The sequence below is a fragment of the Papio anubis genome, chromosome 12, assembly GCF_008728515.1.
Source record: "Papio anubis isolate 15944 chromosome 12, Panubis1.0, whole genome shotgun sequence".
Classification (NCBI taxonomy): Eukaryota; Metazoa; Chordata; class Mammalia; order Primates; family Cercopithecidae; genus Papio; species Papio anubis.
Genome location: NC_044987.1, coordinates 68,637,851 through 68,665,758, shown reverse-complemented (window position 1 = coordinate 68,665,758; position 27,908 = coordinate 68,637,851). Strand labels below are relative to the sequence as shown.

General features: G+C 42.4%; 1 protein-coding gene and 1 pseudogene across 5 annotated transcripts; both read left to right on the top strand.

Annotated features, from left to right (window-relative positions):
- Window positions 1-62: 62 nt before the first annotated feature.
- Window positions 63-27,908, top strand: TMEM41B (transmembrane protein 41B). 4 transcript variants are annotated; one of them, XR_002517080.2, is made up of 8 exons: window positions 63-607; window positions 10,617-10,734; window positions 15,562-15,690; window positions 19,922-20,022; window positions 20,643-20,747; window positions 21,825-21,963; window positions 25,286-25,508; window positions 27,506-27,908. XR_002517080.2 is itself a non-coding variant. In XM_009186623.4 (7 exons), the coding sequence occupies exons 1-7, from the start codon at window positions 487-489 to the stop codon at window positions 25,453-25,455; spliced, it is 876 nt and encodes a 291-aa protein (XP_009184887.1). In that variant the 5' UTR covers window positions 75-486; the 3' UTR covers window positions 25,456-26,273. The 4 variants fall into 4 exon arrangements, 2 of the variants coding, with proteins under 2 accessions (XP_009184887.1, XP_009184888.1); XR_002517079.2 differs by having other exon boundaries at window positions 74-607; window positions 19,929-20,022; XM_009186623.4 differs by lacking the exon at window positions 27,506-27,908 and having other exon boundaries at window positions 75-607; window positions 19,929-20,022; window positions 25,286-26,273.
- On the top strand, window positions 495-3,895 carry LOC116269744 (annotated as a pseudogene). The gene is made up of 2 exons (XR_004177485.1): window positions 495-607; window positions 2,286-3,895. The product of XR_004177485.1 is annotated as a proline-rich protein 13 pseudogene (transcript).

Sequence of the window (27,908 nt, the reverse complement as noted above, 5' to 3'; positions counted from 1 at the left end):
CGAAATGCCGACTAATCACAGGCACTTCCGGCGGCCTGGACAAAAGGTTTGACGTCCCGGGGACCGCACTTCCGGGTAATTAAGGCTGAGCTTTGGACGCCAGGGCCAGTGAGCCGCAAACGGGTGACTTGGGTGCCGCGACTGCGCATGCTCTCGCCCCGGCGCCATGTGACTACCTCTTTCTCGTAGGTGGGGCGGGGCACTGAAAGGGGCGGTCCAGGACCCTGACTTGTTTCGCAGTTACTGGGCCGGCACGAGCGCGCGAGGCTCGGGGGCGGCACGGGGCGGGGTTTAGCCTGGGGCGGGCGCTGCGGGTGTTTGCAGGGCGTCGCTGTGCTAGCTAGGTTGAGGTCGTCCCGGGTGAGGCGGTCGCACCGGAAGTGGATCTGGCCGTGGCGCTTCGGCGTAGTAAGGAGCCTGCGATAGAATTTTGTTGTTCAGGGGGCGCGGCACCGCACCGCTTCTTTCAGCTTCCTTGCAGCTGCCATGGCGAAAGGCAGAGTCGCCGAACGCTCGCGGACGGGCGCTCACCACACGACCCCCGTGGGGGACGGGGCAGCGGAGACGCGGGGTCCCGCGGCGCCTGGCCGCAGAGATCACCAGAAGGGTGAGTGGGCCCAGGGAGCAGAGCTGGGGGTGGGCGGAGGCTTCTGTGTGTCCGGAGGGAAAAAGGACCCCCGCAGGTCTCGGAGAGTTGTGGGGAAAGAGGGAGCCTGCTGGCGCAGGGGCGGGAGCCTGCTGGCGCAGGGGCGGGAGCAGAGACCGTGAGGGAGTTGGGCTTGGGCGCTCGCGCAGCACAAGGCCGTATGCCTAGTAGGTGCATTGTAAATGCTGTTTGAGTACAATTCACTTAAAAGAAAGGATGACACTGGCTTGTTGACGCTCAGGTAGATTGTAAGGTTGATGATAACGACGCTAGGCAGAGCTGGAAGGAGCTGTACTGTAGCATTCGTTGCGTTGTTTATACAGATGAAGAAACTGAGGCCCAGGTGGGTATATGACTTACAAAGTCATAAAGCCAGATCAATGAAGTAGTAGTTAGGAGCAAGGACTTAATACTTCCAGGTGGCAGGTGGTGTGTGAGTCCCTGCCCTACTGTTTTCTTGTGATCTTGGACTTGGTAACTTTCAGAAAACCTCAGTGTCTGAACTGTGAAATGGGGATAATAATAATATCTACTTAATAGGTGGTGCGTGGGTTAAACGAAATAATTCACGTAAAAGATTTAGAGTAATGCTTGGATATGAAGTGGGGGCTAAATAAATATTAGCAGTTACTTAGTTACAGCTAAGGTCACTCATTCTAAAGTTTTTTCCCCCTACTACATCCTGACATTTCTCACGGCTTTATTTTTGGTTTTTGTTTTCTCTTTATTCCTACTGCCTCTATAATTGCAGAATCTCACTCACGGCTTTAAATATTGTTTTAAGGAAAAAACTGTGCCTAGAAACTACTTTGATTCCGTGTTGGCCTGGAATTGTTCTTTAAATGATTTTAAAGATCATAAACTTGAAGTGATCCTAAGAAGTTTGTCTGTAGCTCACACAGGTGTGTTCCACCACCAGTGATGGCTAAGGAGAGCTTTAAGAGTGTGTAGCAGAAAATGTTAATGTATTTTCAAATAATTTGAAATGTCTCCAACAGTCTAATTTGACTCTGTCACCTTTATGTATTTGGTATTTTTCCAGCTTATATACACTGAAGCCAGGTAACTTCATATAACTTCAAAAACAGAGAAATGAATCATTGTTAACGTGTAAATCAGCTCTGAATAAAAGATTGTTTTGAAGACTCTACTACTGAGGGTGACATATTCCAAGGTCTGCATTTCCTGAAAAAGTGTTTTCCAGATAGGGCATCCCTAAAAATTGACATCTCATTTGAGGTAGCAGCCAGTTTTACTATTCATGATGTTTACCTAAAGCTATTAAAAAAATAAAACCTTGAAACTTCCAAAGTACTCATTTTTTTATCTTATTTTATTACAACAGAACATTCAACACAATTATTCTTATGATGCTGTCACATGACATCTATAGATCACAAATCTATAGGAAGACAGGGAAGGGATGTGAAGGCATGCCTTCATGGTGAAGTAAGGCCTGTTTTTAGTGGCTTGAGACACGGCCTCGCTGTGTCACCTGTGCTGGAGTGCAGTGGCATGATCATAGCTCGCTGCAGCCTCAGCCACCCGGGCTCGTGCGATCTTCCCACGTCAGCTCCACCAAGTAACTGGGACTACAAGTATGTGCCACCATGCCCAGCTAATTATTTATTTTTTATAGAGAAGAGGCGGGCCAGGATGTCTTGAAGTCCTGGGCTCAAGTGTCTTCCTGCCTTGGCCTCCCCAAATGCTGGAATTACAGGCATGAGCCATTGTGCTTTGCCAGGTAAGTAAGATTTGCATAAGTAGAGAGAAGGGAAGGGTGTTCCAGGCTAGGAGAAATAGAGTAGTAGGATTGAAGGTTAGTGTGAAACTTTTATGTGTGTAGGTAAGATTACCTTGTCAGGAACAGAGAGTTTCTGTTGGGTGTCAGTAGGCGATGAAGTTGGCCTGTTCAGGATGGTGTCAGAATGTTCCTGTAAATTCCATGATACTTGGAAATGCATTTGTATTTTATTAAGTGACATATATAACTTTGGCAAATAAGTAGTTGTCATCATATGTATGTTTGAACTATTTTATACGCTATCTGCAATGTTTGCACATTTAGTGGATTCCTTACCATTACTCTGGCCTCCAGTCTCAGAGCTGAGCCTAGTAGTCTGTGGACCACTTTGAATACTTGAGTAAGGCAGAAGTAACACGGAAAGTCTAATTTTTGCATGATGAAGATGAGAGAGCAGACAGGAGGTGGAACTAGTTAAGAAGCTCTTGAGGATGCATCAAGCCCAGGCGGTGGTGGAAAGGCTGGAGGACACACCTAAACATGCGGAATCCCAATGCCCGGAAGCCAGGGCCAAATCCATATCCCCCCAACATCGGGTGCCCTGTAGGTTCCAATCCTGCCCACCCACCACCTATCAACCCACCCTTTCCCCCGGGTCCCTGTCCTCCTCCCCCAGGAGCTCCACAGGGCAATTCGGCTTTCCCCCCAGGTTGGCCCCTCATCCTGTGCCACAGCCAGGGTATCCAGGATGCCAACGCTCGGGTCCCTACCCTCCTCCATACCTACCACCTGCCCCTGGAATGCCTCCTGTGAATCCTTTGGCTCCTGGCATGGTCAGACCAGCAGTGATAGTGGACAAGAAGATACAGAAGAAGATGAAGAAAGCTCATAAAAAGATGCACAAGCACCACAAGCATAGCAAGCATTCCTCCTCCTCTTCCAGCAGTGATTCTGACTGAATACAGGCCCTAGACCCTTCCCTCAGGTCTCACCAGTTCTGCTCTCCTATCAAGCTTCAGATGCCATGTTGTACTGGGGGAAAGTAGCCATTGTGCTCTCCATCCCCTACCCCCACCTGAGCTTCACCATGCTGTTGAGCCCTGAGTGGTGAGGGAAAATGGGAAGAGGATTGCCATGGCCTGGCCATCTTGTTGCTGCTTGGATAGATCATATAGCTAATGAATTTAGTAGGGGAGCTATTTTTTGAAGATGATGAACTAAATGTTGAAGACAAATTCGAGATCTGTAAAATGTGATTTTTTACTTCCAATGGTGCCGTGATTGCACCATTGCACTCTAGCCTGGTTGATGGAGACCCTGTTTCAAAAAAAAAAAAGACTGTTACCTATTTAAGTCTTTTAAAATAGTTAGCTGCACATGTACAGGATAGAAGGCTGACTGTAGGCCAGGCACCATGGCTCACGCCTGTAATCCCAGCACTTTGGGAGGCTGAGGCAGAAGGATTGCCTGAGGTCAGGAGTTCGAGACCAGCCTGACCAATATGGTGAAACCCTGTATATACTAAAAATACAAAAATTAGCCAGGCATGGTGGCAGGCACCTACAGTCCCAGCTATTTGGGAGGCTGAGGCAGGAGAATTGCTTGAACCTGGGAGGCTGAGGCGGAGGTTGCAATGAGCCAAGATGGCGTCACTGCACTCCAGCCTGGGTGACAGAGCGAAACTCCATCTCAAAACAAAACAAAAGCTGACTCTTTTTCCATCTTTTTGTTTTTTCTTTTTTTCTTTTTGAGAGGGAGTTTCACTCTTGTTACCCAGGCTGGAGTGCAATGGCACGATCCCTGCTCACTGCAACCTCCGCCTCATGGATTCAAGCGATTCTCCTGTCTCAACCTCCTGAGTAGCTGAGATTACAGGTGCCAACCATCGTGTCTGGCTAATTTTTTACATTTTTAATAGAGACAGGGTTTCACCATGTCGGCCAGTCTGGTCTCAATCTCCCGACCTCAGGTGATCCACCTGTCCTAGCCTTCCAAAGTGCTGGGATTACAGGCATGAGCCTCTGCGCCCTCCCCCTTTTCCCATCTTTTAATCTTCAACAAAATTTCCACAAACTCCATGAATCTTGCCTTCACTCTAGCCCAGTGATCTTGCTTTCCTATAAACTAAATGCCCCTTTTAACTCTACTCTTCCTTGTCGGGGGAAGGGGAATATCTAGCTAGCTAATGGTGGCATCAGCTTCTTAGGAGCACAGAGTGAACAAAGCATTTGGTACTCAATAGATGTTTAGCGGACAGCGCTAATCACAACTATATTTAAGTACATAGTTTGGATAGAAGTTCTAAAGAGAATTGCTATGAAAGGGGGGGAAGATTCATCATTCTTTCTTAAAAGTCATTCTTATGTATGCAGATATTTTCAGGATAAAAAAAATTATGAATGCCCTGGTGCAGTGGCTCACACCTGTAACCCTAGCACTTTGGGAGGCTGCGGCGGGTGGATCACCTGAGGTCAGGAGTTCGAGACCAGACTGACCAACATGGTGAAAACCCGTCTCTACTAAAAATACAAAAAAGTTAGCTGGGCGTGGTGGCAGGCGCCTGTAATCCCAGCTACTCCCGAGGCTGAGACAGGAGAATCGCTTGAAGCCAGGAGACGGAGGTTGCAGTCAGCCAAGATCATGCCACTGCACTCTAGCCAGGGTGACGGAGCGAGACTCCCTCTACAAAAAAAAAAAAAAAAAAAAATTAATGGTTTTGAAGGTTTTAAAAAGATGCTTATAATGTTAAATTATTTGTGTTAGTTTTTCTCATACTCTGCACCTGATTCTAGCAGGAAAGTAAGTTAAAACTGGGCTGGGGTAAGTTAATTGGATTTAAAAGTAGCATACCTTTAGATGGATTTAAAAGTAGCATAACTTTAAGAAGTATATAATGTGATGTGTATCTCCAAAACAGTTTATTATCTATGATTTGTCTATAATTAATAGCTGTCGCCCAGGATGGAGTGCAGTGGCACAATTTTGGCTCATCACAACCTTCACCTCCCAGGATCCAGCAATTCTCATACCTCAGCCTCCCCAGTAGCTGGGACTACAGGGGTGTGCCACCACGCCTGACTAATTTTTTATATTGTTAGTAGAGACAGGGTTTCACCCTGTTGGCTAGGCTGGTCTTGAACTCTTGACGTCAGGCGATCTGCCCACCTTGGCCTTCCAAAGTGCTGCCATTACAGGAGTGAGCCACCACACCCGCTCTATAATTATAAATTATCATAATGGACGTCCTGAAAAAATATACACTACTTGTGTGTATAATGTGTCTTTACTTTGATGTCAACCTATAGAAAACTCAATACTTATATTTATATTACCCTCATTCCTTACCTACTTTATTGAATAGCTTTTTATTCAATAAAATAGAAAAATAACTATTTTAGCCTTGTGAAAATGGTTTGTGTTTAAATAGGTTTTCTAGCCCAGTTCAATGGCTCATACCAGTAATCCCAGCACTTTGGGAGGCTGAAGCAGGAGGATTGCTTGAAGCCAGGAGTTCAAGACCAGCCTGGGCAAAATAGTGAGACCTGGTCTCTAAATACAAAACTAAAAAATTGCCGAGTGCAGTGGCTCACGCCTGTAATTCCAGCAGTTTGTGAGGCCGAGGTGGGCGGATCATGAGGTCAAGAGATCAAGACCATCCTAGCCAACATGGTGAAACCCCATCTCTACTAAAAATACAAAAATTATCTGGGCATGGTGGCATGCACCTGTGATCCCAGCTACTTGGGAGGCTAAGACAGGAAAATTGCTTGAACCCAGGAGGCGGAGGTTGTAGTGAGCCGAGATCACGCCACTGCACTCCAGCCTGGGTGACTGAGCGAGACTCCATCTCAAAAAAAAAAAAAAAAATAATAATAATAATGATTAATTAACCAGGCATGGTCACAAACACCTGTGGTCCCAGCTAGTCAGGAGGCTGAGGCAGGAGGATTGAAGTTGAAGGCGTTCAACTCCCAGGAGTTGAAGGCTGCAGTGAGCTATGATTGCACCACTGCACTCCAGCCTGGGCAACAGAGTGAGACACTATCTCATAAAAGTAAATAATAAATAAATAAATGGGATTTACATTTATAAACCAAAACAACATTTTTTGTTCAATTGGATTTAGTACACCCTGATGTTTTTGCAACTTTTTGCTGATTATGCTTTTTTTAGAGAATATAACTTATGAGTGAATATAACTTATTAGGAGGCCTCAAGATATATATTAAATTAGATAGTAACCAGAGCATAAATGTAACAGACAGTTAGCCATTTGTTATTACAAGATTCTGCAGAGACCTTTTCATGTTTGACCTGAGATGTTTAAAGTGTGTTTTTAATTCTCTGTGCTCCTAAAAAGCATACATATCAATACGTCTGTGGGTTAATGAACTAGAGTACTAAGAGATAGGCATGCTTGGTTTATTGTTCCACCGAAAGTACCTTTTGTCCTATATTATGATCCTCTTCCTTCCTGCAATAAATTTCAGAAATAAGAGATGAGCAAATCTTCTTTTTGAGATTAACATGAAACATAACAAAGTTAGAATAATAGGGACTGGTTGGAGGCCGGGTGCGGTGGCTCACACCTGTAATCCTAACACTTTGGTAGGCCAAGGTGGGCGGATCACCTGAGGTCAGGAGTTCAAGACCATCCTGGCCAACAATGTGAAACTCCGTTTCTACTAAAAATACAAAAATTAGTTGGTCCTCCTGGTGGCATGTGCCTGTAATCCCAGCTACTCCGGAGGCTGAAAGGGGAGAATCACTTGAACCTGGGAGGCAGAGGTTGCAGTTAGCTGAGATCAGGCCACTGCACTCCAGGCTGGGCGACAGAGCAAGACTCCGTCCCAAAAAAAAAAAAGAAGAAGAATAGGGACTAGTTGGGAAGTTAGATTGATTGTTTACTGAAAGTGGGAAAAGATAATTTAGTTTTTCACATAACTAAAATCTTATAGAAAACTTGCTAAATTTAACGAATAGGTAAGAATAATTTATATTTAGTATTATCAAAGCACTAACCTAAGCAATTCTTATTTCAAGAGAAATTACAGGTTAATTATAAATAGATATTAAAATGCTTTGGAGACTGGGCACGTTCACTCACGGCTGTAATCCCAGCACTTTGGTAGGCCAAGGTGGGCAGATCACCTGAGGTCAGGAGTTCAAGACCAGCCTGGCTAACATGGTGAAACCCCCATCTCTACTAGAAATACAAAAATTAGCTGGGCGTGGTGGTGCACGTCTGTAATCCCAGCTACTTGGGAGGCTGAGGCAAGAGAATCACTTGGACCAGCCTGGCTGATATGGTGAAACCCCATCTCTACCAAAAATACAAAAACAAATAGCCGGATGTGGTAGCACATGCCTGTAATCCCAGCTACTCAGGAGGCTGAGGCAGGAGAATTGCTTGAACCTAGGAGGTGGAGGTTGCAGTGAGCCAAGATCACGCCACTGCACTCCAGCCTGGGCGACAGAGCGAGACTCCTTCTCAAACAGCAACAACAACAACAACAAAATGCTTTGGAAATACGCTTCACATTATTTGGTTCCTTTTAGAGATAGGGTCTCACTGTGTTGCCCAGGCCAGAATCAAAGTTCTGCGCTCAAACGATTCTCCTGACTCAGCTTCTTGAGTAGTTGAGACTATAGGTGTACACCACCACCACTATGACTCAGGAATTTTTTTTTATAACTAGATAGTGCAGTCTCCTTCTTTGGGCCTCTTACTTGTAAAAGTGGGCCAGATTTTAGCTTTTCAAACTTTAATGTGTGTGAAGATCACATGAGTATCATTAAAATGCAGATTTTTGCTTCAGTGGGAATCTGAATTTCCATTAAGCTTCCTGATAATGCTGATTCTTGTAGTCTACCAGTAGCAAGGAGCCAGTTGGTTTCTATTTCTCTATGTGTTCAACATAGAATTTAGTAATACCTAGTCAGGGCTCAGTGGTACATACCTTAGTCCCAGCTACTTGAGGGGCTGAGATGGGAGGATTGCTAGGGCCCAGGAGTTCAAGTCCAGCCTGGGCAACATAGGGAGACCCTGTCTCTTCGGGGGGAAAAAAGTTAGCAAAATCTTACTAATTCCAATTGTGGTAGTGAGACAAGGGATAAAATGAAGCTTATCTTTTATTTAGTCAAGACTTTTTGGTTGAAAGGAATAGACATCAGTTTAAACTAAGAAAAATAAAAAGGAAGATTGTTAAACAAGAGAAAAAGAATATAAGAAATAATCTCACTGAGCAAGAAATAGAGGTAGGCATCAGGGGAAGTGGAACATTAGAAATCAGCAAGTAACTTAGCTATATTTCCCAATTCTGCTTCTCTGGGTTTCTGTTCTAACCTCTCCTATTTTCTGATACATGTCTTTGGCTTACTGTGTCCTCCACCATTTAACCTTTTAGCTCCAAGTCCCACTATCCCTTGACAACCAGTATCTCTTTTTTTTCCAAATTATCAAGAGAAAATCTGGTCAGCCAGTAATGATTTGTTTCTACCTGGGTCAAGTGTCCAACCCTGGGCCAGAGAGCCTTCTGGGTTTGGGAGGGTAGAATGTAAGAATAGGGGCTCCTGAGATTGGCCCCCTTATGGGACAAGGGAAGGGTGTTAATTCAAGGGAAGGGAGACGGGGTAGAGCAGCAATGACAGCTGTCTAATATACATTTATAAACTTTTATGAAGAAGAATTTGCTAAAGTAGTAGAGTATAGCCAGTTCAGTACTTTTAGGATACTTCATAAAAGCATGTTTGAAAGCCACTTGTGCAATAGTTGAATCCATTTTAAGGGAACTAAAAATCATAAATCTGAATTATAGTATGCATTTTTTTTTTTTTTTTTAAAGAAACGGAGTCTCGCTTTGTCACCTAGGCTGGAGTGCAGTGGTGTGGTCTCGGCTCACTGCAAGCTCCACCTCCTGGATTCACGCCATTCTCCTGCCTCAGCCTCCCAAGTAGCTGGGACTACAGGCGCCTGCCACCACACCCAGCTAATTTTTTGTATTTTTAGGAGAGACAAGGTTTCACCGTGTTAGCTAGGATGGTCTCGATCTCCTGACCTTGTGATCCGCCCACCTCGGCCTCCCAGAGTGCTGGGATTACAGGCATGGGCCATCGTGCCCGGACGTATAGTATACATATTTTTAAATACTTTTAAGTATTATCAGTGTACACAAGGGATAATGGTAAAATAAAAATTGAGTCACCCACTCCTACCTCTTCCCCAGTGAGCACAATGTAAAGTTGTCCTGGCCTCCGCGCTATTGACCAGTTCCTGGCAGAACAGCCCTGTACTTCCTTCTACTTATTGTTTCCTGAATCTCATTCTGTACTTTTATCGTTCATATAATTTTTTAAGCTAATACTGAGATTACCTTTTGTGGGACTACAAATATTCTCCCATTGTTGGAGTTACAGAGGTACCCAAAACATTTGAGATTCAAGTTTATATTCTGATGCATTTGGTATAAAGAGAAAGTGTAACATTTCTCCAGTTGCATTTGTGAATATCTGTGTTCTTAAAACAGTTGAAGTAATTGCCAAATTACCTCATTTTTCCAAAAGGGCCATTTTGTCTATGCTGTTGGCTCCCAGTATAGAAATATGAAATTGACAGTATGTGGTAAAATTTAGAACATTTAGAACGATGTTCTTTTTTTCCCCTTTGGCTTATCAGTAAGCCAGTGCTACAGAGTCTGGTGTTCTGCTTTTTCATACTTCTAAAATGGATGTATCCCCCAAAAGTAATATGTCCAGTTAATAAACTTCAAGTACTGTACAGTGCTTAAATTTAATTAATTTTTTTTTTGAGATGAAGTTTTGCTCTTGTTGCCCGGTCTGGAGTGCAGTGGCTCTTATCTCCACTCACTGCAACCTCCACCTCCCGAATTCAAGCGATTCTCCTGCCTTAGCCTCTCAAATAGCTGGGATTATAGGCATGCACCACCATGCGCAGCTAATTTTGTATTTTTAGTAGAGACAGAGTTTCTCCATGTTGGTCAGGTTGGTCTCGAACTCCCAATCTCAAGTGATTTGCCTGCCTTGGCTTCCCAAAGTGCTGGGATTACAGGCGTAAGCCACCACGCCCAGCCCAGTGCTTAAATTTAATGTCACATCGTTTTAGGCAAAAGTACGCACCATTATCTGGAAGGAAAGCATTTATAGAAATTACTTGCTGGCATGTCTTTCTTTATATTTATCTTAATTATACCTTCTTTTTTCTTTCAGAAAAATCCTGGGCAGAAGCTGGATCAGCAAGAATGTCACTCCTTATATTGGTGTCCATTTTCTTATCTGCAGCTTTTGTTATGTTTTTGGTATATAAAAATTTTCCTCAGCTTAGTGAGTAAGTATGGGAAATAAACTGAAAATGTATAGATATTTATAAGATGAAAGTGGATTAAGGCCAAGTGCAGTGGCTGACACCTGTAATCTCAACACCTTGGGAGGCCGAAGTGGATGGATTGGTTGAGTCCAGGAGTGTGAGACCAGCCTGGGCAACACGACAAAACCCATGTGGAAATACATACATAAATATGTGTGTGTGTATATTTAATATATATGTTAAAATATACACACACATACACACACACATATATATATTTTTTGAGACAGAGTCTTGCCCTGTCGTCCAAGCTGGAGTGCAGTGGCGTGATCTGAGCTCACCGTAAGCTCTGCCTCCCAGATTCAAGCAATTCTGCCTCAGCCCCCCGAGTAGCTGGGATTATAGGGGTGGGCCACCTCATCAGTTAATTTTTGTATTTTTAGTAGAGACGGGTTTCACCATGTTGGCCAGGCTGGTCTCAAACTCCTGACCTCAGGTGATCCACCTGCTTTGGCCTCCCAAAGTGCTGGGATTATAGGCGTGAGCCACTGTGCCCAGCCTGGAAATACATTTTAGAAGGGCAAAATATCCCAGAGCTATTAAACCCGAGTAATACCACCCTGGTATAATCATAGATTATATAAAGGACTACTAAGATGTAGTTAGACTTTCAACCAGGGCCAGCCTGATGTGGTAATGGAGAACTATGAAATGTGTTTTAAAAGTATCAGGAAGGACATGTTTTCTCCAAATTGCCTTCAATCACAATTCTTTTTTTTTTTTCTTTTCTTCATTTTTCATTTTTTTTTCTTTTCTTCACTCTATCGCCCAGGCTGGAGCACAGTGGTGCTGGAGCACATTAATTTTGGCTTACTGCAATCTCTGCCTCCTCTTCTCAGTTGACGGGATTTTTGTGCTTCAGCCCCCTGAGTAGTTGGGATTATAGGTGTGCGCCACCATGGCTGGCTAATTTTTATATTTTTAGTAGACATGGGGTTTTACCATGTTGGCCAGGCTGGTCCCAAACTCCTGGCCTCAAGTGATCCGCCCACCTTGGCCTCCCAGAGTACTAGGATTACAGGCGTGAGCCGCTGTGTGCAGCCCACAATTTTTTTTTTTTTTTTTTTTTTTTGGAGACTGAGTTTCGAGATTGTTGCCCAGGCTGGAGTGCAATGGTGCCGTCTCAGCTCACTGCAACCTCCACCTCCTGGGTTCAGGCAATTCTCTTGCCTCAGTCTCCCAAGTAGTTGGAATTACAGGTTTGCGCCACCACACTTGGCTAATTTTTGTATTTTTAGTAGAGTTGTGGTTTTGCCATGTTGGCCAGGCTGGTCTTGAGCTCCTGGCCTCATGTGATCTGTCCACCTTGACCTCCCAAAGTGCTAGGATTACAGGCGTGAGCCACTATGCCCAGCCTAGAGTCTTTTTAGTTTTATAAATTTCATAAGTAGGAACCTTTAGTTTACTGGGTGTCTTGTTTGACTTGAGAAAACAGCACTGGGGCTCACACCTCTTTTTTGTTTTGTTTTGTTTTGTTTTAAGGCAGGGTCTTGCTCTGTTACCCAGGCTGAAGTGTAGTGGCACAGTTACGGCTCACTGCAGCCTCAACCTCCTGGGCTGAAGCGATCCCCTACCTCAGTTTCCCAAGTAGCTAGGAGTAGAGGCCTGCACCACCATGCTCTGCTAGTTTTTAAATTTTTTTGTAGAGACGTGGTGGGTGCTGGGATTACAGGTGTGAGTCGCTGTTCCCGGTCATAGCTCAGTTAAATTTTTTTTACCATGTAAACAAATGAGGGCTCATGCCTCTAGTCCTAGCACTTTGGGAGGCTGAGGTGGGAGGATCATTTGAATCCAGGAGTTTGAGAACAGCCTGGGTCACGTAGCGAGGCCCCGTCTGTCTAAAAAAATTTTTTTTTTTTTTTTGAGACAGAGTCTTACTGCTGCCCAAGCTGGAGTGCAGTGGTGCAGTCTTGGCTCACTGCAACCTCCGCCTCCCAGGCTGAAGCGTTCTCCTGCCTCAGTCTCCCAAGTAGCTGGGACTACAGGCACACGCCGCCATACCTAGCTAATTTTTTTGTATTTTAGTAAAGACCGAAGTTTCACCTTGTTGCCCAGGCTGGTCGTGAACTCCTGAGCTCAGACAATCCGCCCACCTTGTTTTCCCAGAGTGCTGGGATTACAGGCGTGAGCCACCGCGCCTGGCCAAAAAACTTTTTTTTGAGATGGAGTCTCACTTGCTCTATTACCCAAGCTGGAGTGCAGTGGTGCAATCTCGGCTCACTGCAGCCCTTGCCTCCCAGTTCAAGCGACTCTCCTGTCTCAGCCTCCCAAGTAGCTGGAACTGTAGGTGTGTGCCACCATGCCCGGCTGATTTTTGTATTTTTAGTACAGATAGGGTTTCACCATGCTGCCCAGGCTGGTGTTGAACTCCTGACCTCGTGATCCACCCGTCTTGGCCTCCCAAAGTGCTGGGATTACAGGTGTGATCCACTGTGCCCGGCCTATAAAATTTTTTTTTTTGTTTTTTTTTTTTGAGACGGAGTTTCGCTCTGCCGCCCAGGCTGGAGTGCAGTGGCCGGATCTCAGCTCACTGCAAGCTCCGCCTCCCGGGTTCACGCCATTCTCCTGCCTCAGCCTCCCGAGTAGCTGGGACTACAGGCGCCGCCACCTCGCCCGGCTAGTTTTTTGTATTTTTAAAGTAGAGACGGGGTTTCACCGTGTCAGCCAGGATGGTCTCGATCTCCTGACCTCGTGATCCACCCGTCTCGGCCTCCCGAAGTGCTGGGATTACAGGCTTGAGCCACCGTGCCCGGCCAAAATTTTTTAAACTAGCAGAGCGGCCTGGCTTGGTGGCTTGTGCCTGTAACCCCAACACTTTGGGAGGCTGAGGTAGGTAGATCACCTGAGGTCAGGAGTTTGAGACCAGCCTGTCTAACATGGTGAAACCCCATCTCTACTAAAAATGCAAAAATTAGCCAGGCGTGGTGGCAGGTGCCTGTAGTCCCAGCTACTTGGGAGGCCGAGGCAGGAGAATGGTGTGAACCCAGGAGGCGGGGCTTGCAGTGAGTCGAGATAGCGCCACTGTACTCCAACCTGGGTGACAGAGCGAGACTGTCTTTTAAAAAAAAAAAAAAAAAAAAAAAAACTAGCAAAGCATAGTGGCACGTGTCTGCAGTACCAGCTACTCAGTAGGCTGAGGTGAGAGGATCGGTTGAACCTAGGAGATGGAGGTAATAGTGAACTATGATCGTGCCATTGCACTCCATCCAGCCTGGGTGACAAAGCATGGGAGCCTGCCTGTAGAACAAACAAACAACACAAATGATCATAATATGCATGAAACACAAAGGTGATTATTCGATGCTTCCCTAAGCAAGAAATCATTCAGTTCCAAACAAAGTGCCAAATATAGAGTAAAATGGAAAACTTGCAGTTTTTTGTGAATTCAAGAAAGTAAACTATGAATTTGTTACATTTTTACTTAATTTTCATTGTAAATTATTATTTGGTTTATCATCAGGATTACCCAAAATGATGTTAAATGTTTTTAATATACTAACATCTGTGGTTCATTTGTTTTTTTCTTTTTCCTTTTTTCTCTTTTTTTTTTTGAGATTTTTGAGACAGAGTCTCACTCTGTTGCCCGGGCTGGAGGGCAGTGGCACGATCTCGGCTCACTGCAACCTCTGCCTCCTGGGTTCAAGTGATTCTCCTGCCCCAGCCTCCCGAGTAGCTGGGATTACAGGTGTGCACCACCACACCCAGCTAATTTTTGTATGTTTAGTAGAGACGGGATTTCAACATGTTGGCCAGGCTGGTCTCGAACTCCTGACCTCAGGCGATCCACCCACCTCAGCCTCCCAAAGTGCTGGGATTACAGGCGTGAGCCACCACGTGCCTGGTCAGTGGCTCATTTCTTATATTCAAGTCAAAATTTATTTCGATGTTGGAACAAATGCCTTTAACCCTTGGTTTGTGTCATCCAGAACTTTCATGTATAAATTACCTGTCTGATTCTGCTGAGACATTAAAAAGAAAAAATTGCCTGTCTCATGAAATTATATTAAAGCATTAAAAAATAATTTATAGCCGGGTACAGTGGCTCACTCCTGTAATCCTAGCACATTGGGAGGCCAAGGCGGGCAGATCACCTGAGGTCAGGAGTTTGAGACCAGCCTGGCCAACATGGTGAAACCCCGTCTCTACTAAAAATACAAAAATTAGCCAGGCATGGTGGGATGTGCCTATAATCCCAGCTACTTGGGAGGCTGAGGCAGGAAACCCACCTGAACCTGGGAGGTGGAGGTTGCGGTGAGCCGAGATCACGCTAATGCACTCCAGCCTGGGCAACAGCGTGAGACTCTGTGTCAAAAAAATAATAAAAATAAAATAAAATTAATACTAATTTATAGGCCAGGTGCGGTGGCTCACTTCTGTAATTCTAGCACTTTGGGAGGCTGAGGCAGGAGGATCACTTGAGCACAGGAATTTGAAACTAGCCTGGCAACATGGTGAAACTCCCTCTCTACTAAAAATACAAAAATTAACTGGCATGGTGGTGCATACCTGTGATCCCAGCTACTGAGAGGGCTGCGGCAGGAGAATCGTTTGTAGCTAGGAGGCAGAGATTGCAGTGAACTGAGATTCCACCACTGCACTGCAGCCTGGGCAACAGAGCAAGACTATGTAAATGAAGAAAACATTATAAACTTTTAAACTTAAAAATTGCTAATTTAGACAACAGATCAAGGCATCAAATCATTTTTGATGAAACTTCATGTTGTGAACTTGACTTTGATATTATCTTGGCAAAATTCTGTTCTAAAATTTTTCACTTTATTTCTTTAGAGAAGAAAGAGTGAATATGAAGGTTCCCAGAGATATGGATGATGCCAAGGCTCTAGGAAAAGTTTTATCCAAATATAAGGACACCTTTTATGTTCAAGTACTTGTAGCTTATTTTGCTACATATATTTTGTATCCTTTTAACTGAAAAAATGTTTTCTAATTTTGTTCAAGAAAAAGTGTAAAAGGTCTGCTCTTCATTTATACATATTTTCCTTTTAAAATTTGTTATTGCAGTGTAACAATATTAAATAATTGAAAATTTGAAATGGAAAAAAATTATCACTTTAATCCTGTTTCCTGGACTGTTTTTATGTCTGAATATTTATCACAAGTTCTTTTGATTCTTTTGTATTCTGCTTTTTTCACTTATCAAACATTTTCCTTTACTGCATATTTTATGGGTTTGATTTATAATTGTATTAATTAACTGATGATATTAGTTTATATAATTATTTTAAATTATTAGTCAAAATAGTATTTTTATAATTGTTCTCTTAGGTTTGGAGATATAATGTGTTAATTTTTATAGGTATGTATTATGAATCTCCTTTGTTCATGTTTTTTTTCTTGCATTGTTTCCTTTGTAAAAATTCTTAAGATACTTACTCAAAGGAATGAATTTTTTTTACAATTTGATATATATTTATTTTATAGAAATAGATTACATTTTAACTAGTCAGAAAAATAGCCTTATTTCAAACGGCTTATGCTGTGGGTGCTTAATTTTGCAAATTGTGGAGTTTAATTTTTCATTTCTGATTTGTTAATATCTTTTATTCTTATCCAAACTATTTTCCAGATCTTCTCAGTTAATGAAAGACATTACCTCTTGATGTTATAAAAATAATCATCATTTTTAAACCAATTTTTTTTTTTTTTTTGAGGTGGACTTTCGCTCTTGTCACACAGGCTGGAGTGCAATGGTGCAATCTCTAGTCACTGCAACCTCTACCTCCTGGGTTTAAGCGATTCTCCAGTCTCAGCCTCCCAAGTAGCTGGGATTACGTGCGCCTGCCGCCATGCTCGGCTAATTTTTGTATTTTCAGTAGAGGCGGGGTTTCACCATGTTGACCAGGATCGTCTCAAACCCATGACATCAGGTGATCCGCCCACCTCAGCCTCCCAAAATGCTGGGATTACAGCCGTGAGCCACCGCGCCTGGCAGAAAAGGAATTATTTTAATGATATTAAACAATTTGGACGTTGAAAAATGTGGGGTTTTTATTTTTATTTATTTTATTGATTTATTTATTTTTTGAGACAGAGTCTCGCTCTTGTTGCCCAAGCTAGAGTGCAGTGGCGCAATCTGGGCTCACTGCAACCTCTGCCTCCTATGCTCAAGCGATTCTCCTGTCTCAGCCTCCTGAGTAGCTGGGACTACAGGAGCGTGCCACCATTCCCAGCTAATTTTTGTGTTTTTAGTAGAGACAGTGTTTCACCATATTGATCAGGCTGGTCTCGAACTCCTGACCTCAAGTGATCCACCTGCCTCAGCCTCCCAAAGTGCTGCGATTACAGGCATAAGCCACTGCACCTGGCCTATATTTATTTATTTATTTTTGAGATGGAGTCTCACTCTGTTACCCAGGCTGGAGTGTAATGGCATGATCTCGGCTTACCACAACTTCCGCCTCCCAGGTTCAAGCATTCTCCTGCCTCAGCCTCCCAAATAGCTGGGACTACAGGCACGCACCACCACTCCCGGCTAGTTTTTGTTTTTTGTTTTTTATTGAGACAGAGTCTCGCTCTGTCGCCCAGGCTGGAGTGCAGTGGCACGATCTCGGCTCACTGCAAGCTCCGCCTCCCGGGATCACGCCATTCTCCTGCCTCAGCCTCCTGAGTAGATGGGACTACAGGTGCCTGCCACCACGTCTGGCTAATTTTTTGTACTTTTTTAGTAGAGACGGGGTTTCACCGTGTTAGCCAGGATGGTCTTGATCTCCTGACCTCGTGATCCGCCTGCCTCAGCCTCCTAGAGTGCTGGGATTACAGGCGTGAGCCACCGCACCCGACCAGTTTTTGTATTTTTAGTAAGAAACAGGATTTCACTATGTTGGGCAGGCTGGTCTCGAACTCCTGACCTCATGATTCTCCCACCTGGGCCTCCCAAAGCGCTGGGATTACAGGCGTGAGCAACCGCACCCAGCCTTACTTTTATTTTTATTTTTTGAGACAGAGTCTCACTCTTGCCCAGACCAGAGGTCAGTGGCATGATCGTGGCTCACTGCAACTTCTGCCTCCTGGGTTCAAGTGATTCTCGTGTCCCAACCTCCTGAGGACCTGGCATTACAGGCATGAGCCACTGTGCCCGGCCAATTTTTGTATTTTTATTAGAGATGGGGTTTCATCATGTTGGCCAGGCCGTTCTTCAACTCCTAGTCTCAAGTGATCCACCCTCAGCTTCCCAAAGTATTGGGATTCCAGGCGTGAGCCACTGCACCCAGCCTGAACTATGTTGACATAGGGCATCGTAACACTAGTTTCTCAACTTTGTTTTTTTTTCCCCAATTTCAGCTGTAATTTTAGGTTTCCTTTTCAGACAAGTAGGAATTTCACCAAATTTTAGGGAAAAAAAAAGAAAAAAAAAACCAGTTGCATTAAACAATAACAACAAAAACAACAAAACACTTCCTGGGAACTTGTCCTCATTTATTCCTGCTTCTCTCAGTTTCCTCAAGGGAAAATTTCCATTTATCTCCTTTCATCCTTTGGAGTCTTGCTTTCTTTTCTTTTTTTTTTTTTTAATTATTATACTTTAAGTTCTGGGGTACATGTGCGCAACATTGCAGGTTTGTTGCATAGGTATACATGTGCCATGCTGGTTTGCTGCACCCATCAACTCATCATTTACACTGAATATTTCTACATTTATATACGTGTGAAACTATCCATAATATGATCTTTTGTTTCGTTTTGTTTTTTTGAGATGGAGTTTCGCTCTGTTGCCAGGCTGGCGTGCAGTGGCGAGATCTCGACTCACTGCAATCTCCCGCCTCCCGTGTTCAAGCCATTCCCCTGCCTCAGCCTCCCGAGTAGCTGGGACGACAGGTGCCCACCACCACACCCAGCTAATTTTTTGTATTTTAGTAGAGACAGGGTTTTACCATGTTGGCCAGGATGGTCTCGATCTCCTGACCTCTTGATCTGCCCGCCTCAGCCTCCCTAAGTGCTGGGATTACAGGCATGAGGCACCCTACCCGGCCCATATAATACAATCGTAACCCAAAATGTGTGTGTGTGTGTGTGTGTTGTTTTTAACAGAGACGTGTAGGAAACAGGTCGAAAATTTGAGGCTGGCTGATCAGAGAGTTTTGAGTTTTAGTACTATATGTGGGTGATACTTGAAGCCATGGAAATTGCCAAATTTGTCAAAGGAAAGGGAGAGTGTGACTAACAGAATGTTAGAGAAATTTCAGATTTGAGGGCAAAGAGAAAAATCTAGAGAAGAAATTTCCTGTAATGTAGAAGAAGAAGTACAGTTCACTGAAGCCATGTTTCATGCAGGATGAAGTCTAATCCTATGCAGGGATCACTGAAAGGTGACTGTTGAGAAAAAGTTATTAATATTGGCTATGAGGAAGTTTCAATAGCATAGTGGAATAGTAAAGCAGGTCACAGGGAACAGGAGAGAATCTCCTCTGAGGAAGTGAAGATGAGCAGTGCTGATCACTTGAGCCCAGGAGTTCAAGACTAGCCTGGGCAACATAGCCAGACCTCATCTCTACAAATAATAAAAATTGGCATGGTGACACACATGTCTGTGATCCTAGCTACTTGCGAGGTTGAAGTGGGAGAATTGCTTGAGCTTGGGCAGTTGAGGCTGCAGTGAGCCATGAGTACGCCACTGCATTCTAGCCTGGGTGACAAAGCAAGACCCCTTCTCAAAAATAAATAAGATTTGTGACTTTTACTATATTTTGTAATTTCTATTCTTATTTTATTTTTCTTATTTTTTTAATTCTCTTGTAGCTCCTATTCCTTTAAAATGAGTGGTGAATTTAGGTAAATCTTCATAATTAAATTAGAAATAATTATATGTACATGATTTCCCTGAAAACATTTGGGAGTAAAATGTATTAGAGAAGCACTGAAAGATTACGGAAGACCTTTTCTTTTTTCCTCCCCCAAAGTGCCCGATTCCTCTCTATCTAGTACATACTGAATTTTTGTCTTGGAAACCTTTTAGTAGCGCACACTTGCTAGTATTTATGATACCGTTTAGTAAATGGTCAACTTAGAGGCTAAACCTTTGGTTATAATCTCATTATATGATAATTTCTGTATTTATACTTTTTTCCCGAAATGTTACATTTGTCTTTTAAAATTCCACTTAATTGTGTTCTAATCCTTAACTTAAAAGTTACCAGCTTGCAAACATTTGCTATTCCAGGCTCTATATTTCTCAGTATACTTTCAGGGTTTCTTTATCCCTTTCCACTGGCCTTATTTCTTGTTTGTTTGGTAAGTATGAAAGAATAAAATTGGGAGACTGAAAAAAAAAAAAAACAATAGAATGATGAGGATGATGATATTTTAATCCCACTAGTCTATGTAAGCATAAACTCATTAGTTTAAGAGGAGTTAAAGTCCCTTCACAAGGAGGTGTTACAATTTGTTTTTCCCCCAGAACAGACCAATTATAGACTTAGTTGCATTTATAAGCTATGTTTTAGCTTTTCTTTCCTATTGGATTTTGTAACTGCTACAGTCCAAAAGAGTGTTGATGAGCACAATGAGTTAAGTCCCAGGGCCAGAGGTGGTGTTTTCAAGCTTAGAAATTGTGGGGGTTGGGAGGAGTTTGGAAATTGGCTCCTGAAATTTTATTCTTAGGCTAAAGCCTAGCATTATTTGGATATAGTCACTAGGTGTAATCACAAGTGCCAGTTTGTTTTACCTGATCTCATTTGAGGTACAATTTGGTCTGAGAAAGTACTAGATCATCTCTGCGCAAGAGATGTCTTGCAGAGTACCCTCCCCACCTCCGAAAGAAGTAAATTAATTGAGCTTTTACTCAGGTGAATAAATCAATGTGAGTAAGATGGAAAAATACAAAATGCTTATGGCTTCTTTTTGTTTTCCAGTGTTCTGGACTTGGTGCCTCTTTTTGTTATATGCTTTCCTATTTAGTTGGGAGACCAGTTGTATACAAATACCTAACAGAGAAAGCAGTAAAATGGTCACAGCAGGTAAACATGTATTGTTAAATTATTTGATGTAACTCTTTGTTAATTGGAAGTTCTGTGTTTAGTGCCTACATGAATTAGCTACATGTATTAAACCAACACAAATTATTTCCTAAGTTAACTCAAGTAATAACGACTATCTTCTGACCAAATAAAAATAGGTGGTAGGCAAATATGAATGTTAATAATTTCACATACAAATGTTTTAGACCTGTGATGGTAATTTTTATCTGAGTAAATTCAATCAGAGAAGTCAAAGTGTCAGTATAAAGGCATCCACATAATTAGATACGTATCCATTTTATGTTAATGCAGTATTCTATGCATGTGTTATTGAAACACTTGTATCAGCCAACTCCCAGTGCATTTTTTTCTTTTTTTTTGAGACACAGTCTCACTCTGTCACCCAGCTGGTGTGCAGTGGCATGACCTCGGCTCACTGCAGCCTCTGCCTCCCGGGTTCAAGCAATGCTCCTGCCTACCTCAGCCTCCCGAGTAGCTGGGATTATGGGCACATGCCACCACGCCTAGCTAATTTTTTATATTTTTAGTAGAGACAGGGTTTCACCATGTTGGCCAGGCTGGTCTCAAACTCCAGACCTCAGGCGACCCTCCTGCCTCAGCCTCCCAAAGTGCTGGGATTACAGGCATGAGTCACCACTGGCCTTTTTTGATCTTTTCTTTTCTCTTTTTTCATTTCTTTTCGAGTCGGAGTTTCGTTCTTGTTGCCCAAGCTGAAGTGCATCTTGGCTCGCTGCAACCTCCGCCTCCCGGAGGTTCTCCTGTCTCAGCCTCCCAAGTAGCTAGAATTTCAGGCGCATGCCACCACTATTTTTAGTAGAAATGGGTTTCACCATGTTAGCCAGGCTGTTCTCGAACTCCTGACCTCAGGTGATCCACCTGCCTTGGCCTCCCACAGTGCTGGGATTACAGGCATGAAACACCATGCCAGCCTGATCATTTGTCTTGGGTATGCTCTGAAGTATCAGGAATGAGAATTTGAAATAAGGTGTTTATATTAAGTGACTTATTTTGAAGTTGTCCTCAATCTGATGCTAATTATTTTCTTTCTTATGACAGGTTGACCGTCATAGAGAACATCTCATTAACTACATTATATTTTTGAGAATAACACCATTTCTGCCTAATTGGTTTATTAATATCACATCTCCTGTGATAAACGTACCATTGAAAGTTTTTTTTATTGGTACTTTTCTAGGTAAGGCCTCTGGTTCTTGCTGTGTATGAGCTCACTGTGTACATATCTAACAGTGTCCAGCTGATCTAGATTGCATGCATGCTCTCTGCAGATATGTCAGCACCATCTAGAACTCTTGGGCACAAAGCCTGGCTGTATAAATAGATACTCAGAAGTGTTTGTTGCATTGTGTTGATTTAAGTTATTTTTGTGTTGCCTCTTTAAAGAAGAGCACTTTCTACTGTACATCGTTTTAATAATAGAGAGTTAAGCAGGACCTATAACCTCCAGTCCCTCTAAGTGGAGAGGAAAAAAAATCAAATTGCCTTTTTTGAGCAATTTTCTCCTATGTCCCTTCCCCTTCCCCTTCCCTGAGTCTCACCCTGTCGCCCAGTCTGGAGTGCAGTGGCGCAATCTCGGCTCACTGCAAGCTCCGCCTCCTGGGTTCAAGCCATTCTCCTGCCTCAGCCTCCCGAGTAGCTGGGACTACAGGCACATGCCACCACGCCTGGCTAATGTTTGTATTATTAGTAGAGATGGGGTTTCACCATGTTGGCCAGGCTGGTCTCAAACTCCTGACCTTGTGATCCTCCTACCTCAGCCTCTCAAAGTGCTGAGATTACAGGCGTGAGCCACCATGCCCTGCCCTTTTTTTTTTTTTAAATGTTGCTTTGGCAAAATGGTTCCTTTGTGTTTTTTGGAGGTTTTTTTTGTTTGTTTATTTGATTGCTTGTTTTTTTTTTTGAGACAAGAATCTTGCTCTGTCACCTAGGCTGGAGTGCAGTGGCACGATCTCGGCTCACTGCAAGCTCCGCCTCCTGGGTTCATGCCATTCTCCTGCCTCAGCCTCCCGAATAGCTGGGACTACAGGTGCCCGCCACCACGTCCAGTTAACTTTTTGTAGTTTTAGTAGAGATGGGGTTTCACCTTGTTAGCCAGGATGGTCTTGATCTGACCTCGTGATCCACCCGCCCCGGCCTCCCAAAGTACTGGGATTACAGTCCTGAGATACCGTGCCCGGCAGCAAATTTGTTTCCTAATGAAGTATTAAAATGTTGAACTTGAATTTTCAGGAGAGAATTGATCCTATATTTCCTTTTATTGAGACCAGCATTTATTGTGGATGTTATCAAAAATATGGAGAAAGCAATGATCAACAAACATTCTTGCTTTTAAAGAAATAATACTTGATTTTGCTTTTTTGTGTGTTTTTGTGTGTGTGTGTTTTTGTTGTTGAGACAGAGTTTCGCTCTTATTGCCCAGGCTGGAGTGCAATGGTGCTGTCTCAGCTCACTGCAACCTCTGCCTCCCAGGTTCAAGCGATTCTCCTGCCTCAGCCTCCCGAATAGCTGGGATTACAGGCATGCACCACCACGACCAGCTAATTTTGTATTTTAGTGGAGATGGGGTTTCTCCATGTTGGTCAGGCTGGTCTTTAACTCCCAACCTCAGATGATGCGCCCGCCTCAGCCTCCCAAAGTGCTAGGATTATAGGCGTGAGCCACCGTGCCCGGCCTTAATTTTGAAATTAATCAGTGGACATGAAGATTATTTATATATTTTGTGAATTCTCATGATTCTTTGTAGGAGTGTTTTGCTTTTCTTTCCAGTTCAAGTTGAATTGTTTAGATGTCAAAAAAAAAAATGAGCAGATTTCTTACATATTGAATATCTATGAAAGCTTAATTCTTGTAAGAATATTTCTTTTTGAAAAGAATAACCAAAATCAATTATTTATTGTTACTTTAAAAAAAATTAGCCAGGCGCGGTGGTTCACACCTGTAGTCCCAGCACTTTGGGAGGCCAGGGTGGGCGGATCACAAGGTCAGGAGTTCAAGACCAGTCTGACCAATATGGTAAAACCCTGTCTCTACTAAAATACAAAAATTAGCTGAACGTGGTGGCAGGTGCCTGCAGTCCCAGCTACTCAGGAGGCTGAGGCAGGAGAATCACTTGAACCCGGGAGGCTGAGGTTGCAGTGAACTCGAGATTGTGCCACTGAGCTCCAGCCTGGGTGACAGAGCAAGACGCTATCTCAAAAAAAGAAAGAATGAAAAGAAAAAAAAATTGACAAACTGACATCAGCATGGGGAATTTTAAATTTTGTTAAATGTCATATCCATGGAATCTAAAGAGAGAATTTTTGTTTCTATCTCCATTTTACAGGTGAAAGGCAGAGATTTAATTTTAGCTTTGGCTAAAGTAACATCTTTCCCTTTGTTTTGATTTTTAGTGAAATGCCATCATTCTGTATGTACTTTTGTATGCACTGCTCTCTTTACTCACACTTTCAGTATCTTAAACTTGAAATTGCTAGAACAGACCTCCCTTCCTCCCTCCTTCCCTCCCTCCCTCTTTTCGACGATCTTCCCCTCTCCTGATTTCATTCACCAACCTTGCCGACCTGACCATCTTTATTTTTCATGTTGGCTTGGTTATCCTTAACCTGACCTTGGCGGATCTGTTTGCCCGACTCCTGAGATAGATCGATTACGGCGGTTTAAAGCTTTAAGGTTTTGATAGTCTGGGTGTGGCTCATGCCTGTAATCCCAGCACTTGAGGAGGCTGAAGTGGGCGAATTGCCTGAGCCTGGGAGTTACAGAGACCAGCCTGGGCAATATGGCAAACCCCCTTGACAAAAATTACAAAAAGTGGCTGGGTGTGGTGGTACATGCCTGTAGTCCCAGTTGCTCAGAAAGCTGAGGTGGGAAGATCACCCGAGCCTGGGGAGACTGAGGCTGCAATGAGTGGATAGAGTCAAACTCTTGGGGGGGTGGCGGGGAAGCATTTTTGATAAATGTAAAATTATTCTCTGGGCACTTATCTTGGGTTTTTAAAATTCATTATCCTGGCTGGGCATGGGGACTCATGCCTGTAATCCCAGCACTTTGGGAGGCTGAGGTGGGCGGATCATCTGAGGTCGGGAGTTCAAGACCAGTCTGACCAACATGGAGAAACCCCATCTCTACTAAAAATACAAAATTAGCTGGGTGTGGTGGTGCATGCCCGTAATCCCAGCTACTCAGGAGGCTGAGGCAGGACAATCGTTTGAACCCAGGAGGCAGAGGTTGCAGTGAGCCGAGATCACACCATTGCACTCCAGCCTGGACAACAAGAGGGAAACTCCGTCTCAAAATAATAAAAAATAAAAAAAGATCATTATCTTTAAGAGGTGATTAGGAAAGATTGAATTCTTTATATGGAAATAAACTTGAGCTTTAAATTCTTAATTTTTTTCCCAAAATGAAAATAGCTCTATTAAGAAACTTTATGCGCACAGAAAATTTTAATTTTTTAAAAACAGTTGGTGGTTTTTACTGTATCTTTTTATTTTTTATTTCAGGTGTTGCACCTCCTTCTTTTGTAGCCATTAAGGCAGGAACAACACTGTATCAACTTACAACAGCAGGAGAAGCTGTTTCCTGGAACTCAATATTTATTCTGATGATCTTGGCTGTGCTTTCTATTCTGCCAGCCATCTTCCAAAAAAAACTAAAGCAGAAATTTGAGTAAAAATAATCATCTGATTTTTAGTTTTGCTGTCATCACCATCTCAGGATTAACAGGTGCATCCATTTATGTTTTAAAATCACCTCTTCAGTAATTAAACAAGGAATTTGTAAAATAAAATTTCCTGTCAGATAGTTAATGTAATACATTTAAGCGACAAGGGGAGAAGAAAGTAAAAATGGAAATTGGTATACTGTGAAAAGTGCTATCAATAAGGTAGACATCTTAGACATAAAGTATTATGGTATTAAGGTAGACATCTTAGACATAAAGTATTATACCAAGGGTAGCTATAGATAATAGTAGTGTGGTAGGAAATTGTTGATCCAGCTAATTCATTTGATTTAATTGAATATTTTTTCTCTTTAATAACTAAAATAGATATTGTTAAATTCTAGATTTTTAAAAGTAGTGTTGCAAGTTTTGTTAATGTTAGGCTTTTTTCAGAGCATAAACTGGAAAACTTAAAAAGAGATTTACATTTTCTTCCTCTTTTGAGGTAATGGATTTGTTTGGAAATTGCATGTTAGTAGACGACTGAATATAGAAAGGATATCAAGTTTGTCTATTTTGTTAATTTCATTTTTGTTTTTTATCTTCTAGATTTTTATCATGGATTAGTCAAATTTAAAGTTCTGGCCAGTCTGTTTTCTTTTATCTTGTAGTTTTTACAGTATTTCCACTGTGCATGTACAAAATTGGTGTTATATAACTGTATCATATTTGATATTGTTAATTTTTTTCTTTTTTTTTTTTTTGAGATGGAGTCTTGCTGTTGCCCAGGCTGGACTGCAGTGGCATGATCTCGGCTCACTGCAAATTCCACCTCCTGGGTTCAAGCGATTCTCCTGGCCCAGCTTCCTGAGTAACTGCGATTACAGGTGTGTGCCACCATGCCCAGCTAATTTTTGTGTTTTTAGTAGAGATGGGGTTTCACCCTGTTGGCCGGGCTGATCTTGAATTCCTGACCTCAGGCTGTCTGCCCACTTCCATCTCCCAAAGTGCTGGGATTACAGGCTTGAGCCACTGCACCCGGCCGTGGTATTGATAATTTATATTCAGATAATTTGTTATGTCTCTTTAATATCTCAAAAGGGGCTCTAAAAAGCAAACACTTAAGAGTTTGTAGTTTTTAGACATGAAGTTAATTATTTTAAACAATGACAGCAAAACACAAGTGATTAAATATAGTTTATTTGTTCCAATGACTAAATTTTACCTCATTTATTAATCTGGTTATTATACATTTAATAATGTGTAATTATTCTTTTTATGCATAATACACCTAGAAAAATGCCTTTTGTTTCTATTGATGGCTTTTTTGTTTGGAGCTGCTTTTGATTACTTATTGCAGTTTCCCAATTTAGTCTTTACTTTTTCTAACTCACAAAGTAAAATTAACTGATCACATGGCAACTACTATATTTAAATAGTTCTAGAAAAATGAAAGTGCTTTTTGCTGCTTGGTAAATGGGTAATGCCCTTGATTCCTTGATTGTAGGACATAGCTGATCTAAAGTGTTCTGTCAGTTTTACCTTCACCCATGACTCATTATGTTGAAAAGCCCTTTAGCTATGAGAAATCCTTGTATGTTTTTATTATGAGAGGTATAATCATCCTCAAAAGCCTGTTTTTACTACATGATGTGGACTGATTATTTTTTCTATCACAGTATTAACAGATAGATTTTATTGTAAATACAAAGAAAATATATTGATTATTATAGTATTCTTATGTCAGCTGGCCTTTTGTGTGAGATTATTATTTCTAGCAAGGCTTTCTTCCTTTCTTATTGCCCAGAGACTGATAAATCCTTTGTTATTTTTACACATAAATTAAAACATAGCCTTTTTGGACAAATTCACTAAATATTACTGTATAAAATGTAATTGAGTAAATTTTTATCAGAATTTTAAAAATGAGCTTAGACTCAGAAGCTTCACTATTTACTCCAGCGTGTGTAAATTGTACTTACTCTATTCTCAGAGTATATTTACTGTCCTTATCATTGATTCTTTCCCTTTGCTAATTTTTTTTTTTTGTTAATGGTAGCTACGACTTTAGGTGGGGTATATTTTCTTCTCCTAAGAGAATAGACAGTTTTTCCAGATTCATCATCATTGACTGTCAAGAAAGGACCGTTCAGCAGGCTGTACCCTCAGTGCAGTTGATGGCCTGTCTTCATGGATTCATAGACTTGGCCTGATGCCACATGTAAATTCAAGCTTTGGCTTGACAATTATACGGTAACAACCACAAGAAGACAAGCATCTGTGGTATGGAGACAAGCAGGCTAACTAGAAGTTGACATGCTAAGAAAGTGAAACTGTTCTTTCTTAATTAATGGTCTTTCTCTGGAACTCTGTTACTTTGAGTATAATATTTCCATGACACTTAGTAAATGCAAGCTAAAATGTAATAATAATAATAATAAATTGTACTGGAGAAACCTAAA